This window comes from Lobosporangium transversale (genome assembly GCF_002105155.1).
Source record: "Lobosporangium transversale strain NRRL 3116 chromosome Unknown BCR41scaffold_26, whole genome shotgun sequence".
Taxonomy (NCBI): Eukaryota; Fungi; Mortierellomycota; class Mortierellomycetes; order Mortierellales; family Mortierellaceae; genus Lobosporangium; species Lobosporangium transversale.
This window is the reverse complement of record NW_019029004.1, coordinates 158,589-178,755: the sequence shown is the minus strand read 5'-3', so window position 1 is coordinate 178,755 and position 20,167 is coordinate 158,589. Positions and strand designations below refer to the sequence as shown.

At 41.0% G+C, this 20,167-nt stretch overlaps 7 protein-coding genes across 7 annotated transcripts; 5 read left to right on the top strand and 2 right to left on the bottom strand.

Moving 5' to 3' along the window:
• The first annotated feature begins 113 nt into the window (after window positions 1-113).
• BCR41DRAFT_356460 (hypothetical protein) lies at window positions 114-423 on the top strand. Its single transcript, XM_022024649.1, has one exon. It carries the CDS (start codon window positions 128-130, stop codon window positions 341-343), a length of 216 nt encoding a protein of 71 aa, XP_021879946.1. The 5' UTR covers window positions 114-127; the 3' UTR covers window positions 344-423.
• Window positions 424-633: 210 nt separating this feature from the next.
• BCR41DRAFT_104131 (hypothetical protein) lies at window positions 634-2,254 on the bottom strand. The gene is made up of 6 exons (XM_022019329.1): window positions 2,016-2,254; window positions 1,634-1,680; window positions 1,356-1,478; window positions 1,157-1,213; window positions 947-1,006; window positions 634-799 (listed from the first exon to the last, which is right to left on the bottom strand). Exons 1-6 carry the CDS (start codon window positions 2,033-2,035, stop codon window positions 735-737), a joined length of 372 nt encoding a protein of 123 aa, XP_021879945.1. The 5' UTR covers window positions 2,036-2,254; the 3' UTR covers window positions 634-734.
• A 49-nt stretch (window positions 2,255-2,303) lies between these two features.
• Window positions 2,304-4,025, top strand: BCR41DRAFT_104143 (hypothetical protein). Its single transcript, XM_022019330.1, has 3 exons — window positions 2,304-3,070; window positions 3,274-3,332; window positions 3,440-4,025. Exons 1-3 carry the CDS (start codon window positions 2,423-2,425, stop codon window positions 3,558-3,560), a joined length of 828 nt encoding a protein of 275 aa, XP_021879944.1. The 5' UTR covers window positions 2,304-2,422; the 3' UTR covers window positions 3,561-4,025.
• BCR41DRAFT_378159 (hypothetical protein) lies at window positions 3,663-5,643 on the top strand (the record flags this gene model as incomplete). Its single annotated transcript, XM_022027142.1, has 7 exons — window positions 3,663-3,917; window positions 4,036-4,217; window positions 4,308-4,551; window positions 4,667-4,810; window positions 4,915-5,026; window positions 5,135-5,317; window positions 5,456-5,643. The coding sequence occupies 7 exons, from the start codon at window positions 3,663-3,665 to the stop codon at window positions 5,641-5,643; spliced, it is 1,308 nt and encodes a 435-aa protein (XP_021879943.1).
• A 778-nt stretch (window positions 5,644-6,421) lies between these two features.
• BCR41DRAFT_104055 (ceramidase) lies at window positions 6,422-7,947 on the top strand. The gene is made up of 4 exons (XM_022019328.1): window positions 6,422-6,686; window positions 6,844-7,013; window positions 7,128-7,235; window positions 7,373-7,947. Exons 1-4 carry the CDS (start codon window positions 6,580-6,582, stop codon window positions 7,834-7,836), a joined length of 849 nt encoding a protein of 282 aa, XP_021879942.1. The 5' UTR covers window positions 6,422-6,579; the 3' UTR covers window positions 7,837-7,947.
• On the bottom strand, window positions 7,914-11,188 carry BCR41DRAFT_423271 (Man1-Src1p-C-terminal domain-domain-containing protein). Its single transcript, XM_022030277.1, has 7 exons — window positions 10,633-11,188; window positions 10,380-10,541; window positions 9,703-10,258; window positions 9,215-9,549; window positions 8,986-9,086; window positions 8,768-8,868; window positions 7,914-8,665 (listed from the first exon to the last, which is right to left on the bottom strand). Exons 1-7 carry the CDS (start codon window positions 11,047-11,049, stop codon window positions 8,058-8,060), a joined length of 2,280 nt encoding a protein of 759 aa, XP_021879941.1. The 5' UTR covers window positions 11,050-11,188; the 3' UTR covers window positions 7,914-8,057.
• Window positions 11,189-13,293: 2,105 nt separating this feature from the next.
• Window positions 13,294-19,798, top strand: BCR41DRAFT_423270 (hypothetical protein). The gene is made up of 6 exons (XM_022030276.1): window positions 13,294-13,728; window positions 13,937-14,643; window positions 14,764-14,928; window positions 15,098-15,164; window positions 15,262-17,265; window positions 17,368-19,798. The coding sequence occupies exons 1-6, from the start codon at window positions 13,683-13,685 to the stop codon at window positions 19,491-19,493; spliced, it is 5,115 nt and encodes a 1,704-aa protein (XP_021879940.1). The 5' UTR covers window positions 13,294-13,682; the 3' UTR covers window positions 19,494-19,798.
• The last annotated feature ends 369 nt before the right edge of the window (window positions 19,799-20,167 follow it).

The window sequence follows — 20,167 nt, the reverse complement described above, 5'->3', positions numbered from 1 at the left end:
ACAGTTCCAACAGCTCTTAAGCCCGCCAACGACTACACAATTCGCGTTTCACACGAAAAAGATCTGGATACGTACTCACATTATTTTGAGATTGTCAAGGCTGGTGACCCGCGTTCATCTAAGAGTAATGTGGGCGAGCCCATCCAACTTCCTCAGAAGGGCGACAGTGCTCAAACACTCGACAAGGGACCTATTATTAAGCCAGCAAATCCACCTAACCCATTCCCATTGGAAACTAAGGACGCAAGTAAAGACAAGAAAACCCCAAATGGTCCAGAGGTCAAATCCAATAATAAGCCTGCCCGTGCATCCTCCGCTAGCGAGACCCAGAGTGCCAACATAATGGCCTTTGCTCTGACACTGTTCGGCGCTGTTTATTTTCTCTAGAAGAGAGGAAAAGGAAAAAAAAAAATGGCAAGACAAAAAAAGGGTTCTAGTCTAGTCTGAAAGAAGGGGAACATCTGCTGTATTTCATTGCAATTCTATAAATTTAATTCAATACAAATTATTATACACAAACATGTAATTGCAAAAATTACTCCGCGGAACTTCTAATTGACAACCTCGATCAATCTTTTCTCCCTTTGGAAATGAATAAGTTATATGCAAGATTATTTTAATGATATGTAGAGAGTCAATTGTTATTTTTTAGTTCTAGTATTTTATTTTTATTGAATTTTCCTTCTCCTAGAATCCTCTTCAGCTCTGTCTCTCTCTCATTTTTTTTTTAACCATCAAGGTGCAATAGCTTGCTTTCTTTTCAGTTCGGCCAAAAAGCTAACCCCATTGCTCATAAGACCTAGCAATAGCGGCAAATTTTTAGAGTCAATTCCCGACTCATAATGACTTGGGTAAGCATTTGTGACAAAAAAAAAAAAAAAAAAGGAACGGAATTCAACTCTGTGTCGCACAAGAAGAATACACTAAAACGTCATTTTTCACCCACCTTTGGCTGCGTCTTTGTCTGCCCATGTCATAGGCATAGTCTCTGCTCCTTTGTAGATCTCTGACTTTACTATGTATTAAAAGGAGAGTGTGACATATAGGTCGATTAATAATCCGATCAATTAGCGATATTATTAGAGACATTGGGGAGGCGCAGCATCCATTATAGCGAGCACGACAAAAACTTCCATAGAAAACTTCGTTGACTAACCATTACCAGTGTTTGACGCGCTAGGTTGATTATGGTATTCTCGTGCTGCTTTCCATGCTAAATCATCGATATAAAGTAAAAATAAAAAATAGTGGCATAAGGAGTATTCATGAGTATATGCATTGGAAGCAATGTTTTTTTTTTTTTTTTTTTTTTTTTTAGAAAAAAAAAACATATCAATATTTCTACACCAACTTACTACGATCGAAATGGTTGACAACATCCTGTGAGTTAAAATTATTGACGGGAGCGTATCCTTCGGTGGTTTGGCTTTTAACTCCAAGCTCTGAACTAGCAATGATACTTGGGGTTGGAGTGTTGGCTACATGTATAGAGGTGTTTGCAAAAAATTAAAATTAAAACATGGTAATACAATTTAGCTATTAGACCAATCCAAATTCCTGAATTCCTGGAACATCCAAACGCCATCAAAAATTATACTAGGATGATCAAAAAGGTCATGTTATACAACTGTACATTGAGATGTCTTCCGCCTAGAACCACCAGCAGCAACAGCTTGCTTTCTATCATAATTATGAAGAGAAGAAAAAAAAAATACAAAACGGGTTAGACGAGTAAATAGAGCTCAGTAGATCTGCTTGAGTAGCTACCCTGATTAAGTAGAGACGTCCTTTTAAGGATGTCGTTTATAGGATGGACGCCCAGTTGCTGTCCAGCTAAATAATTCGCCATCAGACATCACGCAACAGCCGAGGTTCATTCCAAGGGAATGCATGTAGTTCCTGACCTAACGTACATAGTAAACCTCCTCCATTCTACTCTTTCACTCTATCGTCTTTTTCTTTTTTCTTTTTTTTTCTTTTCCTCTCCCGGTACTATGTTAGTACATGACGATTACCTATCTCCTGAACCTGGCATTGCCTGAAATTAACTGAGCTGATGATAACTGGAATGAAGATTTAAACGATGGCCCATATAAAAATGAATGAATGCTTCGAATACTTCTGTACGTAACGTGTACGTGAAAATTAACACACAACTTGTGCAAGGTTGCTGCTGCAAGTAATGTGTCAAACTCAAAAAAGGATTAACATGAAGTTGTGCTAAGTTTGGATTCTTGACGCTCTCTGACTACAACGTTGCGATAGAAGACTCACTCGACAAGAATAAATACACAAAAAAAGTAAAGAGATAACGAGTCCAATAACAAGACTTTGGTTGCAAATCTCGAGAGATTCGCATCACTTTCCTGCTGCAAAAATATACATATTTCATGTTCGCACCAAATCCTCCATTTGAGAAATAATGACAATGGATCAAACGCAGGAACATGAGGACAAAACTCAACAACCACTGCAACAACTGCAGGGACACGACCAGGGTCAAGAACAAGAACAGCAAGGACAGCAACAGCAACAGCAACCTCACCCACCTCCACCATCTCCACCTCCACCACCTCCACCACCTCCACCACCACAACAACAGCAACAGCAACAGCAACCACAATCACAACAGCAACAGCCATCACCACCAGAGGATGTGAATGAACATGAAGTGGGGAACAGGGATATCTCTGCTGATATCATCGATACTCCCAAAGAGAATGGAGGGGCGCTTCCAACGCCTGTAGCCAGCGTTTTAAATTATCCTCCAGCAGACAAGGAGATAGATAAGCTTTCCATGAGCGAACGCATGATGAAGATTGGTCGAAGTTGTCCTTGCGATGCGCCCATCAACAGTCTACCCTCTGAAGGAGGCTTGGGTACATCGCCAGCAGATAGTCAAGATGGCAAATGCGATTGTCAAGGTTGGAAGCCAAAGCCAGCAGGAACAATGGGTCGAGTCGATACATGTGCTTGTGGCCACAAATTAAGTTACCATGGTGGACCCTGGACAGGCGAAGAATTTGAGCGAAGACTCAGGGCAGCAGTTCGTAGAGATGAGCTTCTACAGGTAATGAAATTACCTGCACAAATCGGTGCTAAACAGCCTTTCAACTTGCATGACAAACACCAGCAATTATGAATCAATAGCACTTTCTACAGCAATAGGCATGCAGCGCAGGAAAACTGTTGCTTTTTTATTTTTTATTTTATTTTTTTAACGCCACTAACTTTGATCTGTTTTATATTGGTGCCTGACACTTTCATATGTAGGACAAAGGAAAGCTCTTTGATTTTGACTACGATGACGAAGACATTTCTTCACTACGCAAGTACGTGTTTGTTCATCTTGACACCATGGATCCTGTCGAATGGATGCCAGACATTTGAGACAAGGTGCTCACGGATTATACTGTTTTAAATCGAATTATTATACTAGGCAAATTGTTCCACGGGAGATACCAGTGGAGACCAGCGAACCTATACCGAATGGAGAGCATATGGCAAATGGTACTTTGACAAGGAGCTTTTGTCTCAACTCAAAAGGAAGATTCAGTTAATTTTGATCAGAGAGAGTTAAAACAACAGCTTACTGTTGGTTGCATATCTTAGGCACAACAAATGGTGAAGTTGGACATAATCAACCACATACCACAGAAGACATGTCAGATTCATCACCAGCTATGGAAGTCGAAGCGACACCAGAAGGATCCGCCAAACATGATCAAGTTGACCGGGATGATGATGTAGATATGGACCGTGAATCCAAGCGGATCAAAATAGAGGCAGATGACAGTCAAGAGACGGCTCCCACTGCGAATGGAGATGTATCAACAGCAGAACGGGAAGATGAACAAGTAACTGGTCCGGATCAGAGCGTTGAACACCCTTCACAGATCCAAGACGATGAAGACGAAGTAAGGAAAGAATAACATTACATTCTTGTCCGTAAAATTTTATCTATAACATAGGGCATGAGACGGGGACTTTGATTATATGAGATCTTAAATGTCGGGTTTTTGTTTGCATACTTAGGTGCCCATTAAAAAAGAAAAGCCGGCAGTTATTGAGGAGCGCCAAGGCTTGATTGAATTCAGAGTGTTTACGAACGATGGTACCAGGGAATCGATGATTCTGTTGACAGGCATGAAAAACTTGTTCCAGAAGCAACTACCTAAAATGCCTAGAGAGTATATTGCAAGACTTGTATACGATAGGTAAGCTTACAACCGAAGGGATAATATAGGGTTTTCATTATTTTGCATAATTCACAGATCTTAATAATATTACACTTTCGCGACACACAGGAGCCACTATAGTATGGCCATCGTTAAGGCGCCTTTGATTGTCTTGGGAGGGATCACGTACCGGCCTTTCAATCATCGAAAATTCGCAGAGATTGTGTTTTGTGCCATCACGTCAACAGAGCAAGTAAAAGGATATGGTTCCCATCTCATGAACCATCTCAAAGATTACATCTCTGAAAATACGGATGTGCGGCACTTTCTAACATATGCAGATAACTACGCCATTGGATATTTCAAGAAGCAGGTGCGGTCCATCATTATGTCCACACAGCTGCGGTTACAAGAGTCCCTGGTGATGAACATAATTGGAAATTAACCTTGTGACAATGGGGGATTTATTGCTATTCTTCTTCTTTTAGGGCTTTACTAAAGAGATCACGCTAGACCGGTCAATATGGATGGGCTATATTAAGGACTACGAAGGCGGAACAATCATGCAATGTACAATGGTTCCAAGAGTCAAATATCTTGAGGGCAATGCAATTTTGCAAGCTCAACGGAAGGTATAATCCTTACTTATGAAAAATCACTATGGTGGACGAACAGTTACAGACTCGTTAATGCCCAACAACCTTTTTTTTTTTTTTTTTTTTCTTCTTCTTATTAGGCCGTTATTACTAAGATCAAAGAAGTGTCCAAGTCGCACATTATATATCCAGGGCTTCAGGACTTTAAGAATGGATCGACGGAAGTGGATCCAATGACAGTTCCTGGAATCAGTATGTTTTTTTTTTTTTTTGTTAATTTTATATTTATTTCCGGTCGGGTAGCCAGTACTCTATTCATCTATTACTCACCTCTGCTTCGTCTCCCTTTTCGTTTTAAAGAGGAATCTGGATGGGATCCACTCATGGACATCACGCCTCGTGTGCCTGTACATGGACCTTATTACCATGCGATGAAGCATATCGTGGCAGAACTCATCAAAGACGCCTCTTCATGGCCTTTTCTACACCCTGTCGATGTGGAGTCAGTTACCGATTACTATTCTTATATCAAGGACCCCATGGGTACGAAAAAAAAAAAAAAAAAAAAAAAAAAAAAAAAAAGTCTTTGACTGCTTGGCTATATGATGTTTGATAATTATTGGTTTACTAAACTGGCCATTGCTTTTTTTTTTTTTTTTTTTTTTTTTTTCAATATTTCAGATCTCTCAACTTTAGAGTCTAATGTAGATGCAGATGTGTATGAGACGTTAGACGACTTTGCAAAAGACTGCAAAAAAATTTTCGACAACTGTCGAACGTACAACGGTGAATCAACGCCTTATGTGAAATGCGCGAACAAGCTGGAGAAAGTATTCAAAGACAAGCTAAAGGAATGGAAAGAGGCATAGAGGGGCCTTTGATATGGCTTTTCAAGGATATCTATTGATGCTCTTCAAGGAAGCAATAATAATAATAATAAAAAAGGAAAAAAAAAAAGAAAAAATATATACTGATATCTTGTGGCGCGTTGAATGTTCGTTGTAAACAGTGCATTGGCATTGGCATTTGTGTCTGCATGTATTTTTTTTTAAACAATATGAAAGGCATCGATGTTTGAAAGAGATGTGCTCTCATTTCCCACAAGCGGATAGCGATAATGATTAGGGACAATTCTGCCGAAAAAAAAAATAAATTGTCTTGCACTAAAAAAATCTTTTTGTGGAGGAAAAAAAAATTGTCAGCGACCGAACACAAGGGTAGACTGGTAGAGATTAATTAGTACGCTCGGCTCCTTCGTTGGCCCTAAACGGTTTATAGCATTCCTCGTGTTTCCTTGGTATTTCTTCAAATGTCCCCAAGTATTACCAATAATATACCCATATATAGGAAGATTGTTTTTTTTTTTTTTTTTTTTTTTTTTTTTTTCCTTCGCTTTCCTTGGCGGTAGTACCAGACCAGATTGCGACAATATGAAGGAGGATACATATGATGCCTGGTGTGCTTTGCCATTGTGGAGTGCGATATGAGAAAGGAAGGGAGCCGAGCTGATTAATTTAAAGTTTATGAAGCAAAGTCAAGCTGGGTCTGAGCACATGCAAGTTGACGATGATTACATTTGCAAAATAAACCCTTTCTCAACCGAATTACTTTCTTTCTTTCTTTTTTTTCTTCTTCTCTTCTTTCAAACCCAACATACACCACCGCCTTTGTTTCTACCTTCCTTTCTTGCCTTTTTTTTATTTTTTTTATTTTTTTTTAAAATAAAGGATTTTCAAAGAGAAAATCCAAAGTCCTTCTGTATATATAATTTTTTTCTTTTCTTTTTTTTAACATCCTTAAATCCTATGGCACCAACAACTGCGTCTTTTGATCAGGTTGGATACTGGTCACCCAATACAGCATCTGTGGATTGGTGTGAGAATAATTATGTAGTCTCCTACTATATTGCAGAGTATGTCCCATGATTTTTTTTTTTTTTTTTTTTTTTTTTGCTCGCCTTGAAGATGTGAAGAAGAAACAAGCAAATAAACAAAAAAAAAAAAAAAAAAAAACAAAAAAAAAAGCTAATAAAAAAGCTTTTTTTTCTTTCTTTCTTCACTTCCCTATAGGTTTTGGAACACCATTTCCAGTTTGTTCATTATTTTGTTGGGAGAATTAGGTCTTTATTTGTGCCCGACTAAAGAGAAACGATTCAAGGTGACATTCAGGACTATCACTGTTGTAGGCATTGGCTCAACTCTCTTTCATGGAACCCTTCGTCACAAGATGCAGCTTCTCGGTAAAAAAAAAAAAAAAACAGAGAAGCAATAGCGTCTTATTTGGTCATCGAACATTGCTGATTTTCTTTTTTCGTTTTCTTTTTGCTACTGCTTCTGTTGTTTTTGTTGTTTAGATGAGTTACCTATGATCTATGCTGCAACAGCTCTAGCGTTCATTTGTATCGAGAATAAGCATGGAGCTCAGGGACGCTGGCTTCCAATCAGTCTTGCAACATGGCTTTGTAAGTCCTATATCTCTTTATAAAATGTGGTGTTTTCTTTTTGCACATGAGTGATGCCCTCAAGGAATTTGCCACCAACTTTGTGAAATAATCAAAAATGCTCACATGTAAACTCCTACAAAAAAAAAAAAAACTAGTTTTGACAACAATCTTTGTCTCGATTACTGGTGGCAAGATCCAATTCTATACGTTTCAAGGATCGTTTGGAATCCTACAACTCATTATCATTTACTATGTCACAGTCCTTCATCGTCAACAAAAGACTATCATTTCGATTCGAGGTGGACAAAACGATTCTTCTTGGCTGATTACTCGGGCAATAGGTGTTTATTTTTTTGCAGTGACAATCTGGTTGATCGATTTACACCTTTGTGAGTTCGTCAATGGTGTGGGCCCTCAGTCAGTCCTCAAGTGGAACCCACAACTCCATGCTTGGTGGCATGTCTTTTCAATCTCGGGTGTTTATTTCTCAACCTTGTTAATTGCTTTTCAACATTATGTCGCCAAGGGTTTGCAACCCTCGGTTTACTTTTGGAAAGGATTTGCACCTGCTTTGACATTGGATCCACATGCACAACAAAAGGCCGCAAAGCTTCATTAATCAAATTTTATAAAACTAATACAAAAACAACCGTATCAATTGACAGAGTAATATGGATAAAGACCTAAAATAATTATGCTCATTTCAATGCTGGCAGCTTTATTATGGATTTTGCGATGGCTAGCCGGAAACCCGAAAAGTAAAAATAAAAATAAAAAAGGAAATATTTATAATATCTTTTCCTATCCTCAGCTAAAGCATCTTCCTCTATACATTTCTTTCTACTCACTCGGGTAGTCTTGTGAGAGTGAGGGATACAGTGAGTTCTCAGGATTTAAATACTCCGAGTCTTGACGTCTCATTCCAAAGAAACTTCCATGTGGTCCTGTACGTGGTGGAACTTTAGGCACACCCCTTGCACGAATACCTCTACCAATAGGCTCTTGCATCTCGACTTCTGGAACTGTAGCACCACGTTGATTGCGACCACGACCTCTTTCAACACCACTTGCTACAGCTGATGGTCCTCCCCCATGTTGGCCCAACATACCTGATGCCCCAACCCATTCCCAGACCCGATGCATTTCCCCTCGTACTTCCTGTGTGCTGGTTCTGACATTTGAGTTTCGTTCCACAACTGCTTGAACTTGAGACCAAATCTCTTGTCGTCTGGATGCAGAATGAACATCTGATAAAAGTGCATCCCGTAACTGAGTCTGTGGTAAGTAAGGTTCAGGATAAATAACAGGATCCACATAATAGTAATGGGCTTGGTCCGACAGTTTTGAGAGTACATTCTGAACAAGACCATTCACAATACGCACTTCCTTGCGCCTACGAAGGATATACGCACGAACTCCAAAACCACCCGCAACAGTCAAGAGCACGGCTGTACAAAAAAAAAAAATAATAATAAAATTAGAACAAGAAGATACTGCTGCAACAAGCTTTTCACAAAAAAAATAAAAAAAAAAAAAAAAAAAAAAGGTACCGAGGAAGAAGAGTCTGAACTTGATAATCCATCTGACAAGGACTTGGCGCAAACGGCAACCCAAGGACTTTTGTGGCTTCAGTGAACGGATACGCTCCTCACTAATTATACCAAAAGGATGAAAACAAATGAAATGTTGTTGGCAATGATATTCACCTCAATTAGAACAATGTACTATTAAAATAACAATAACCATAAAATAGTTGATGCTATAATACCTTGCCAATCCTTCCTCAAACACAACCTTATTCGAACGGCGACGAAGCTCCTTTACAGCGATATTCCAATATTCAGAGAATTCCTCATCTGAAACATTGCTCTACAGGAATAAAAAAAAAAAATAAACACATGATTGGATGTCAGGGAATACAGAATCTACGAGTTCTGGAAGTGGGATAGGCTTTTCCCTAATACAAAATACTCGTATAAAGAATTGACGAGACGTACATCCTTTAGTTGCTCCACATGAAAACGTAATTCATCAACTGAGAGACCACGACGGGCCTTATACTCCATACTGTCTGGGGCTGCCTTGTCTCTTAAAAGGCTGCACTCAATATTTCCAGCATGGAGATGCAATAGCTTCTCTGCTGCATCAGCCACCTGAAAAGCCCTATAGCCCTTTGCCTTATTCAAAACACACACAGGGGTGATTGGAAACAGATTGCCGAAACTCAAAAGCTGAGGCTTGAGGATATATTCAGGAGGACAAATTGGTTTCTCATCAGATCTCAAGCAAGTAGCACGGTCAGGACATGGAATGCAGGTTGGGTAGTACCAAGCTGGTTATGGAAATGAACGATGTACGTAGAATAGGTCATTATAAATAGACCAAGCAGGAAAAAAGTTAATGTCAAGCAGCTGATCAATTAAACAATACATCTTTTCTTTTTTTCTCTTTCTTTCTTTCTTTCTTTTTTTTAAGTACAACATACGTCTGACGGTAGGTTCCAATTCCGCTTCTGTGCAGAATCCAATCTCAATCCTTTTCTGGCGCAGCCATATACCATATGCCAGGAGTACAATAGCAAGAACTAATGAAATAGGTCCGACATTTTGGCGCAGGGTCTTTACAAAATCCTGATCAATAAAGTCCAAAGTTGATGCCATATCGCGATGTTTGGGTGTAGGCAGACCATCCGTCGACACCTTCTTGGGCGTAGAATGAGCTTTTGCAGTTTTTTTATCTTCTGCTGCTGATGTTGTTGTGGTAGTAGTAGTTGTTGTTGTTGCTGATGTTGCTGCGGGCTTTGTTCTTGAATGTGAAGATTCGCTCTTATCTGGCTCAGGCGTACGCATGAATCTGGAAAACTGAGGCTGGGCAGGGACCTTGAAAACATTCTCCATAGCGTCAGCTCTTTCAACCCTGGCCTTCCTTGTACTGGATCTGGATCTGGATCTGGGCCGAGAACGTCTACGCTCTGACTCGCTTCCGCTTTGAAACGGGTTTTCGTATGAAAAATTTTCATCTTTTTTCTTTTTTGCCTCTCTCTTTTTTTTTTTTTTTTTTTTTTTTTACAAAACATAATATGACGGTTAATTGGAGTTGCTTGAATGCACCATATATTAAGAACCCAAGAAGAAGAAAGCTGGGATAAGATAGATATATTACCTTTGGTCGTTGAAGCCTAACTGGCTCACTTTCATCTTCACTCTGTGTGACAGTTCTTTGGATATTTCGGCCTCTGGAGGGTTCTTCCATCTTGGATTCCACATTGTTTTTCTCTGTTGTGGCTCTAGCGCGACTTGTACTACGCTTCAATCTGGGTTTGACCTAATAAAAAAGAACAATTAAGGTTATCAATGGGGATAGTGGAGACTTATTATTAACAGCAGTTCACTATGCAAATATGACGCATGTTTACCTCCGCTTGTGCTGGCTCATCATTATCAACTTTTGCTTTACTGGCTATTCTTTTCTTACGAGTAGATGCACTAGCCATAGAAGGAGGAGTTTCATTGTCCTCATCGTCGGCGTCGTCGTCGGCCGCCTTTTTGGCGCGTGATTGGCGCGCCCTTGTTGTTTTAGGGGTAGCAGAAGTAGTGGTGGCCTTACTAGTTGCCTTGGTTTCACGATCGCTGTCACTGGTATCGGATTCATTAATTTCGGGGACTTGAGGTCGAATATGCTGGTTAAAAAGGTCAATAAGCTGTTGCTTTTTGACCATCCCTGTTGGCAGTTTGACATGATGTTCCGACAAAATCTCTCGGATCTGATTCATTGTGATTTTTGTGACATCAAAGTCAGGATGGAGATAATGGGTTGATTCCGTTGACGCCATGCTTATTACGGTTATCCTTTTATTTTTTTTTGTGGAGGAAGTTGGCTCCGTTCTAATTACGCGTCTACTTTTTTTTTTTACTGGAATGTATAGAAGGTGAAAGAGCAGAAGTTTAGAGGAAGGAGATACTTGCCAAAAAGTGTCTGTGTAAATGAAACCTTTTTGTTTCCCTCTTATCTAAGCAATACGTTTTTGCCACCTGAATAGGGTTTCTTTATTTCCATCTTAATTTATTCAGTTGCTTATTGGCTTAGAAATAAAGGGCACCAAATGTTCCAACTGTAATTGAAAACCTCAAGATGGTATAATATCTTCTACAAATGAGCCTTTACAACCCATTCTCGCCTTTGGTTGGCATAGGTATTGTCCAAGTGGTTAGGTTTGGTACCTAATCGAGATATCTTTTCTTCATCGCGCCGGCCCCCGTGAGCGATCTCATATTTATTTAAACAAGTAAATAAAAAAAAGAACAGATTCGTTTTTGATATTAGATGAATGCTACCTTAAAATATTAAAACAGTTCTAGGAGATCGGATAGTCTTGCCATTATTTTTGGCTTTGCTCCCAACCTAATGCCATGTGTGCCATGTGTTGAATGGTTGGATGCATTTATTATCCTTGGTTCTTAAAAAAAAAAAAAAAAAAAAAAAAAAGTGAGCCTCAGCTCTTGCGGCAAAGATCTTCAACGGATCAATTTGATGGTTAAAGGCTGATAGTTTTGCAGGGGATTCGCAGAGGATTTACGAAGGAAACAAATTAGATGGCACCCGCATTTATGTATAATATACAAATGACAATGGGATCTCGCGACGGGGAGACGAGTTTTTCGATGCCTTTATTTCAGTCAATGAAGTAAATCAGGCTCCCTGGAGCGGAGAATAAGGAAAAAAAAAATACAGGTTTCTTGATTTTGGTTAGATTTATGACGCGCTCTACATTTGCTCTATCCTACTTACAAATACTTACTAATAGTCTTGCTGGGATACTGAGATGGTGTTACCTTGCTCACCCTGCAGGTGGTAGTTTATATCTGACAAGAAGAGAGACATTGGAGGCAATGAGACAATCCGAATTGGAAAGAAAAGAGAATGGTCTAGAGCCTTTTTTGAAGGGACATTTTGGATGTCTGCACCCTTTCATGTTGGCTCCCAGGAAATGTGATGTGGAGTAATCGTGCAACAAAAACAGTCTAAAGTTGCATCACGCTCAACTTTGGACACGTAAAAACCCTCGAATGCAATATCCACTCACAGTCGCTTATATTCAAGTTTGTGGCAATATGATAGGTTCTATTGTAGTGTTCAGTAGGAGAATTTTCATCTTTTTTTTTTCTGTGCTTGATTACTTACTTGACTAGGCTAAGTTTATTTTTTGTTAGCCTTTTGGGCTCAGTTCTTTTACAGCACACAAATTTAGAACAACCTTGTTGGTCCTCTTTTCCCCTCAATAGAACCATCGAGCATATGGATGGACATAGGCATAAACACACAATGTTGAACACTGAAGAGATAAAGAAAGACTTGACAAAGCTGCCCTTGCTCATGCATTCATTAACAATGGACGATTTGTTCCTGCATGGACTTTCTATTCCAAACATTTTCTACCGAATGGGCCAATTTGAACTCTTCAACATGCCTTCTTTCCTATATCTTTCTTACTTGTCAGACCTTTTTTTTTTTTTTTTTTTTTTTTTTTTTGGTGTTGCAAAATGGGTTGAATGGTCGACAAGCAATACATGTTGTCCGATTCGAAATATAAAAGCTCAATTAAAGGAGAGCAAATGTTGTGAGAGAACCATTTTAAAAAAGCAGTATGCTCTCACGAAATAAAATAAAAAAAAGTTTACTTTTTTATTTTTTGAACGCTCTCCTCGTTGCATAACTCATTTACTTCTTTTCTTTTCTTTTTTTTATTCTTGGGACAAGTCATCAGCAGGATCCACCACATCCTATGCTAACCTGTCTGTCTAATAAGCTTGTCATTTAGCTAGAAAGGAAAAAAAGAAAAAAATGGAAAGAGCGATTTACGAGTGAAATGAGACAGCGGTCTTTAACTTGTTATGGTTGCAATAAAGTGCTTTTAGTCCTTAGTTAATGTGAAGTCCATCTCAAATAGTTATTTCTAATGTGCATGTGGAGTGGATACATGCAACTCAAACTTTGTCTTTCTCACACTTCTTGTCCCTCCTTTTTTGTCCATCGACTCTTTGTCATCGCTCCTCTTTTTTTTTTTTTTTTTTTTTTTTTTTTCTTTTTCTTTGATTGCATCTTCCATTGTTGTTTTATTTTATTTTGTTTTCCTCCATCGTGCCCTCAAAGTGTTCTTTCCTTCATCAATAAACTCATTCACACATAGAGTCTGCTTGCATTTCCGTGAGAGTTTTGCTGTAACAGGCTGTCGTCTCCTCCTTACCCTGGTCCATGGTTCATGCGACCTAACCGTTGAACGCTCCATTCTTCTTCTTCCCATTCAACAGTCTGGAAACACTTGCACTCACACTTACATTATCACACCTCAACAGATAACACTTGTTCCACTAATTACTTGCTTCATCTCTTTCTCTGTCTTTCCCTTTCTCTCTCTTCCACTCCCTCTTTTTTGTTTTAATCCTTTTTCACCAAAGACCGAAAAGGATGACTGTCCCGATCCCAAACCTCATTCAACGCGATCCAGAACAATGCAAGTGTTTCCTCCACGTATAAACATCCTGCGAAATAATAATAATTAAACCACACACTTATCGGAGAGTCAACATGTTACACCCCTTCCTCTCTAGACTACATTGACTAACTAACGCCTGTTCCTTGTTTCCCTTTCTTCTCCTTTACTACATTCTTTCCTAATCGCTCTTTTGTCTTTATCTTTGGTCATGGCTCCTGAAATAAAGTCGCTATCTCGAGTATTGCAGTGCACAATGCCACATCCTCTCCAGCATTCAATATCACTGTCTTAAAAAACTCGACGTTCGTAATCCGCTCTGCACATGAGCGCATTGAATATGTTCAAGATACAGTGGTTGCTCCCACACCATCATTACCATCAATATCGACAGATTCATTGGATCTAGGAAGTAGTGCAATACCGTCGTCAGCACTATCCACAACAATATCTACAGAAGCATCAAACGACGTATTGCTGCTAAAAGTTCTGGCTGGAGAAGGCTTTCGGTTATCGTTTGAATTAAATGGATCCCTCTTGCACTCTGTCTCAAATTCTACACAGCCAACCATTGATAACAACAGTAACAATGACACCACCACGACAACTAGCAAGGCTAATGACAACCACAAGGACCCTCCAGTGGCACAAGCAAATGAGCATCCCGAGGAGAGTGCTGGTACTCAACAGGAAGGCTCTTCGGTAACTGCTTCACAGGATACTACAGCAGACCACAGTACATTCGATCAATCTAACAATGAAGGATTGTCAAGTCCAGCAGCTGACCCTATAGTAACGTCACCAGAATCTGGTTCTACCATAGGCGTCACTTCCGCTGCAGATGTCCCTGAGCATGTCGAGCAACCCACCATATACTTTGCCTCCACGGACTCAGAGTCGGAGATGCAATACTTATGCCAGACATTTGATCAAAAGGTAAGAATTGTTCATGATTTAGCAAAAGAGTAGATGACAAAGAGATGAATATTTTACAATGTTCTTGAAGCTGCCTCCCTCCTTTAACTCCTCGGATATTTCCCAATCTCTATTTTGTAGAAGAATGAAGGTCTTCTTTCTGTTGTGGGTATCCAGCGGGGAATGCCCGAAAATAATGTAGGAGAACAAAGCAGCACTCAAAAGAGTCACAATTGGACTTGGCAGTCAAATGCCTCGAACGATTATATGGGTGATGATGTCCATGGCCACAAAACTGTTTTTGCTGTAGGTTCTTTTTTTTTTTTTGTTCTTTAATTAGTCACTTTGAAAGAGAATGAGCCGATGTGCCCATTGATGATGAATTGATACTCCTTGCTAAACTATTCTTTCCATCTATGCACTGGTCTTGTATTTGTCTCTGTCCTACTTGATCTGGATTTAACGAATGTATTAGTTCCTATATCGGAATCCCGTTACAGGCGACGTCGACATTCTTTCGCAGTTTGCGTTCTGGGTGATCAGTAAGTGAGAGTGTTTATCGAAAAGTTGGGCTCACATAAACCAAAAGTACATTATTATGCTTACTTAATTTTCTGCACCTCTCCGTTACGCTTGCAGATGCACAGGCAAATGCCGGTGTGGATCGAACAGGATACAGACGACCTAGCGCACAGACATCCCCTTCGAACAGTCGACATCGAAGACAAGCCTCCGCAGCCGACAGATTCAATTCAGGCATCAGCCGTCTCCCATCCTTCCATTCCAAGGGTTATTCTGCACCTTCCATCCATAACTCTACGCTTAGTCTCCCAGATGCGAGCACTGACACAGGGTCAGGATACGAAGGCTCGGCTCCAAATTCCGGTTCATCTTCAACTCTCAATTCGACGTCGTTTTCCATTGATACGGAGGATGGTCCGTTGTTTCGAGCCTCAGTTGTTGAATGTGAGAACCACATTCGTGATATGAAAGCATCAACAAAGCGAATCATCAAAGCTGCTCAGTCTGCCATGGATGCTCGGAAAGCTTGGATAGCAGCCGATGAGGCATTTATAAAGGAGATGGAGGGATTCAGGCCAGCAGAGCCACTTCTTAACAGCTATCTTCGGCCCGTGTCGCAGAGCCTAGCAGCGACATCTGACATACTTGCACACCAAATGCGCACTTTGTTGATCGACCCTCTGAATCTGTTCTATACTAATGACATTAAAGCAGCAGAAATGCATCGAAAGTCCTTTGAGGATGAGAGCAAAGAATACTATCAGTTCTTGTCACGCTATATGGGTATGAAGCAGGACAGCAACAGGAAGAAGAGCGAGGCAGATGCGAAATATGAAAAGAAACGAAAGATTTTTGAAATCAAGCGGTTTGAATATTGGAGCTTCCTTCTGGACATGCGTGTTGGCGGAAGTAAAAGCGATGAGCTTCTTCATCACCTGACTAACTACTCCGAGAAGCACTGCAGAAACTTGGTGGATATGGCTTTAGTGGCGGAAGACTTGAAGCCTGGTCTGGATAGCATTGCTGCTGATCTCTTAGAATCCCAAAAACGGGCAACACAAGTTCGGAAAGAGCGTCAGGAACGAAGGAAAGAGTTGTTTGAGTCTCATGGTGAGGCATTGACATCTATCTCACAGAATCTGTCGGCTCTAAAGAGTGGCTCTGCGTCATCAATAGGTGTATCCACTTTAGCAGCAGCAGCATCTTCCAGTCATGATTTAGCGAATGAGGGTCTCTCAGATACTTCCAATACAACTTTGGATGCGCTGGATGATCACCAAGATAGCTCGGGAGCAGCGGATCTCCGATCTAACTCTGGATCATCTCCTAATGTGTCCAGTCTCTATGGGTCATCGCAGGCGAATAATACTAGCACACCAAGATTCAGTGGTATTCGCGACCTAGAGCAGCAAGATATCGAAGCCAACTCTGCATTAGGGAGTCGCAAGGAAGGGTTCCTCTTTGCGACAAGTCGGCCCAGTATGCATAGCAACTCTGTTGTTCTAGAGAAGCCTAGTATTAACTGGCACAAGTATTGGTGCGTGGTATCGGAAGGACATCTCCATGAATATTCACACTGGAAGAAGGGCGCCGCCATGCTGCACAATGACCCTATCAATCTCAAGCTCTCGACTGTCCGCCCGTGTAGGAACCAGGATCGGCGTTTCTGCTTTGAGGTGATCACTCCAAAGTTCCGCAGAGTGTACCAAGCAACCAGTACAGAAGACATGAATTCTTGGGTGAGCGTCATCTCCAATGCAATCCAGAGCCTCTTAAATGGGAATAGTAGTAGCCCAAGCCTAGACAACTACTTGCTTTCCGGCAAGGACTCCAAAGGCAGTAACGGTATTAATGGCGCAGGCAGCGATGGGCTCTCGGTGAAGTACAATGGCATAAATCGTGTAAGCATGGATCAAACGCTTCATGAGAGACAGTCTAGTAACGTCACCAACATATTGGGTGATTTCCAGAGCCTCCAAGACTCAGTGGATACGGATCATTTGGGCACGCGACTATTGAAAATCATGCGTGAGGCGCATCCTGCCAACAACTTCTGTGCAGAGTGCGGGGCCAAGAATCCAGATTGGTGTGCTATTAACTTGGGCATTTTGATCTGTATTGGTATGTTTTACTTGAAATGGATCACAATGGTCGTTTTTGAGCTCGATAAAATGTGGAATGGATATTTAACAAACAAAATATGTTACTCTCATATCTCTATAGAATGCTCTGGTATACATCGGAGTCTGGGCACGCACATATCTAAGGTGCGATCATTTACTCTGGATACAACATCTTACACGCGGGATCTCTTTGAATTCATCCATTCGGTTGGAAATGAAGCATCCAACAAGATTTGGGAGGCTAATCTTATTCAGTCTACACCAAAGAACCAAGAAGGCCAACGTTTGCACAAAGTTGTTTTCAGAAGACCTCTTGTGAATGACACTAGAGAGTACAAGGTTGCTTTCATTCAAAAGAAATATGTTGAGCGAGCATTTGTTGACAAACACAGATATACCGACAATCCGAACGATAGCTGTACTGCAGAGGAACTTGCCATCTTTGCTACCAAAGCGCTATTCAATGCAGTGGAAGCTAACAACATTTCTGAGGTTATTGCAGCATATGCAGCGGGTGCAGATTTGAACGCTATACAAGAAGTAGAGTCAGAAAATGAACCAGGCTCTGAGTCTGATTCAGATCATGTGGTCACAGAATTGACTGAAGAAGCGACAGGTTCAGAGATGGTATTAGAAAATCAAGCACGTTCGGATCTGGATGGTCTCTCGATAGTCTCAGGAAAGTCATCTCATTCGAAGTCTATTGAGGCTCCTGTCGTAAATGCTCTTGTAGTCGACTCCAACGTAGACCAGGCTTCATCATCAGATCAGTCAGAGCTTCAGTCCCAGGTAGAGAAACTCCAGATAGAGCAATCCCAGACAGAACAATCCCAGTCAGAGCAGCCGCCGCAGCAAGAGCAGCCCCAAGAGCTCCCATCGCCATCCAATACTGACCTCGCCGGCTCGTCATTCATGGTCATGCAGGTATCACCACTGTTGCTTGCTCTTCGTCATAGTATCCCATGGAGTTTGGATGAGCAGTATGAGGTATATCCTATGGCCGAATTTATGCTGCAGAACGGTGCTGCTAGCAATTTAAGTGTCGAAGTGCGGCTCATTGATGATGACACGGACAGGACAGTCCAGGGAGCATCTTCTGATCTTGTTACGTTTGGTAACACACGTAACGACAATAGCTGGGACTCTGCACAAGTCGACCCAGATGATATACGAAACCATCGACAGAGGTGTAACCGTCGCAGCCTTGGACAGGTCATCAACATGAGAGGAGAAGGGGGTGCGTCCGCAATGGAGTATCTTCGAGCAAAGAGTGTACAGCGCGGGGAGTCTCTGCCTGGATCGCCACCTGTCATTACTGGTAACTGTAGCGGTTACTACGAAGCCGGCACTATCGCGGCAGCGGCAGCGGCAGCGGCAGCAGCAGGACTTAATTCGCCACCCTCAGCCATTTTGTCGCCTCGTCTTCGCATAACCCAGAGCTCTGCCAACTCCATTTCTGCTCCAGCCTCCGCTCATCCCTCTTTTTCTGCTCCAGGATTCCATTTAGCAGCACATGCTCGAAATCAATCCAATAGTATACATCAGGAGATCTCGTCCCTTTTTATCAAACGCCGTGAGAGTGATAGTGGGGGCGGATCTTCAATTTTTGCAAAAGGCTCTGAATCAGATAAACGTTCTGGATCAGGGGTCCACAAGCTTCAACATTCGGCTTCTGCAAATTCATCTTCACTTCATGCCTTTGAATCAACCGCGGGACCGACCTCATCGTCAGCATCGTCGATAATGTCGCATACATCAGGCTATAGTTCTAGTGTGCTGCAACATTCTAGTAGCCGCGCGCACAAGATGAAGGCATCGTTGTCCAAGAGTCTAAGGCTTTCGGCAGCATATATTAAGAATAACATGATGAAGGAAGAAAAAGAACACTCGACCCCGGTGATCTCAGCGCCTTCTGTGTCATCTACAGTATCGTCAATTCCACCTTCTTGGAGGCAGCAGCAGCAAGAAGTAAGCAATAACGCATCTTCAGAAGCACTGGTCTCTGGAGCAACCTCATCCTCAACTTTGATGTCAGTGAGAGAAGCCTCTATGGAACAAAACCGTGCGATGTCTGCGGAAACAGCTGAAGAGCCGCTGTCAGGACCGTATATACTTCTGCACAAGAAGGAATCAAACTCTGGACCAGATTCTAATTCGAACACCAACATCAACGCTAATGCCAACACTGCCACGAACACAAACACTAGCATTACATCGAATCCTTAAAAAAAAAAGGAATAACCGACACCCGAAGCGCTTAGTTTGCTAGGTCATGAAGCAATCTATGCTCTCGATCACATCATCTCTGCCTCTATTTAATTTCTATTTAATTTTTAATTATTTCTTCTTTGTCTCTGTCTTGTTCGTTCGCTTTTATCACGTTTAACGTCTTTTCTATGATACCAGGCATTTGCCTATTCTTTTTTATTAATTAATTTATCTTTATATCCATAACCAATTGTTTAATCATACATCGTCGTATTGAAGTCAAACGAATAGCTGATGTAAACTAAAATAAAGAAACAGACGAGAAAAAAAGAAGAAAAAGGCTGTAAAACATGTGGCAAATTCCATTTTCTTGACCAAGTCGGTATGAACGATGCGAAAGCATTATTTCATATCATGTCGTGAAAGCTTTATCCTAGTTGGCTGTTCACAGATTTTGTAATCGGCTGATGGAAAAGAATTGTACAAGGAAATTAACTAAAGACTTATAGGCACACTGCATAGATCGTCCATTCCTTACCGTCAGAGGTGATAGCGTTGCTGAGAACAATCGATTGCAGTGATGATTGACTGTGCTTTGGAAACACTTGGCTAGCAGTCAATCATACCTCCAAAGGATCCTCTACAGTGGCTTCGATTCATATGAGAGTGGTCTTTTAGAGCATTACCCATTC

Excerpts from the sequence above, each read along its gene's own strand:
- BCR41DRAFT_423270 (XM_022030276.1), top strand. The coding sequence starts at position 13,683 with ATGACTGTCCCGATCCCAAACCTCATTCAACGCGATCCAGAACAAT. Across the intron at positions 13,729-13,936 it reads TCAACGCGATCCAGAACAAT|TCGCTATCTCGAGTATTGCA; the intron begins GCAAGTGTTTCC and ends CCTGAAATAAAG. Across the intron at positions 15,165-15,261 it reads GTTTGCGTTCTGGGTGATCA|ATGCACAGGCAAATGCCGGT; the intron begins GTAAGTGAGAGT and ends TTACGCTTGCAG.
- BCR41DRAFT_356460 (XM_022024649.1), top strand. The coding sequence starts at position 128 with ATGTGGGCGAGCCCATCCAACTTCCTCAGAAGGGCGACAGTGCTCAAA.
- BCR41DRAFT_423271 (XM_022030277.1), bottom strand. The coding sequence starts at position 11,049 with ATGGCGTCAACGGAATCAACCCATTATCTCCATCCTGACTTTGATGTC. Across the intron at positions 10,259-10,379 it reads TTAGGCTTCAACGACCAAAG|AGAGAGGCAAAAAAGAAAAA; the intron begins GTAATATATCTA and ends AAAAAAAAAAAG. Across the intron at positions 8,869-8,985 it reads TTTGAGGAAGGATTGGCAAG|TGAGGAGCGTATCCGTTCAC; the intron begins GTATTATAGCAT and ends TGGTATAATTAG.
- BCR41DRAFT_104143 (XM_022019330.1), top strand. The coding sequence starts at position 2,423 with ATGACAATGGATCAAACGCAGGAACATGAGGACAAAACTCAACAACCA. Across the intron at positions 3,071-3,273 it reads GTAGAGATGAGCTTCTACAG|GACAAAGGAAAGCTCTTTGA; the intron begins GTAATGAAATTA and ends TTTCATATGTAG. Across the intron at positions 3,333-3,439 it reads GACATTTCTTCACTACGCAA|GCAAATTGTTCCACGGGAGA; the intron begins GTACGTGTTTGT and ends TTATTATACTAG.
- BCR41DRAFT_104055 (XM_022019328.1), top strand. The coding sequence starts at position 6,580 with ATGGCACCAACAACTGCGTCTTTTGATCAGGTTGGATACTGGTCACCC. Across the intron at positions 6,687-6,843 it reads GTCTCCTACTATATTGCAGA|GTTTTGGAACACCATTTCCA; the intron begins GTATGTCCCATG and ends ACTTCCCTATAG. Across the intron at positions 7,014-7,127 it reads TCACAAGATGCAGCTTCTCG|ATGAGTTACCTATGATCTAT; the intron begins GTAAAAAAAAAA and ends TTTGTTGTTTAG.
- BCR41DRAFT_104131 (XM_022019329.1), bottom strand. The coding sequence starts at position 2,035 with ATGCCAGGTTCAGGAGATAG. Across the intron at positions 1,214-1,355 it reads TGTCAACCATTTCGATCGTA|CATGGAAAGCAGCACGAGAA; the intron begins GTAAGTTGGTGT and ends TCGATGATTTAG. Across the intron at positions 800-946 it reads AGACAAAGACGCAGCCAAAG|GTCTTATGAGCAATGGGGTT; the intron begins GTGGGTGAAAAA and ends CGCTATTGCTAG.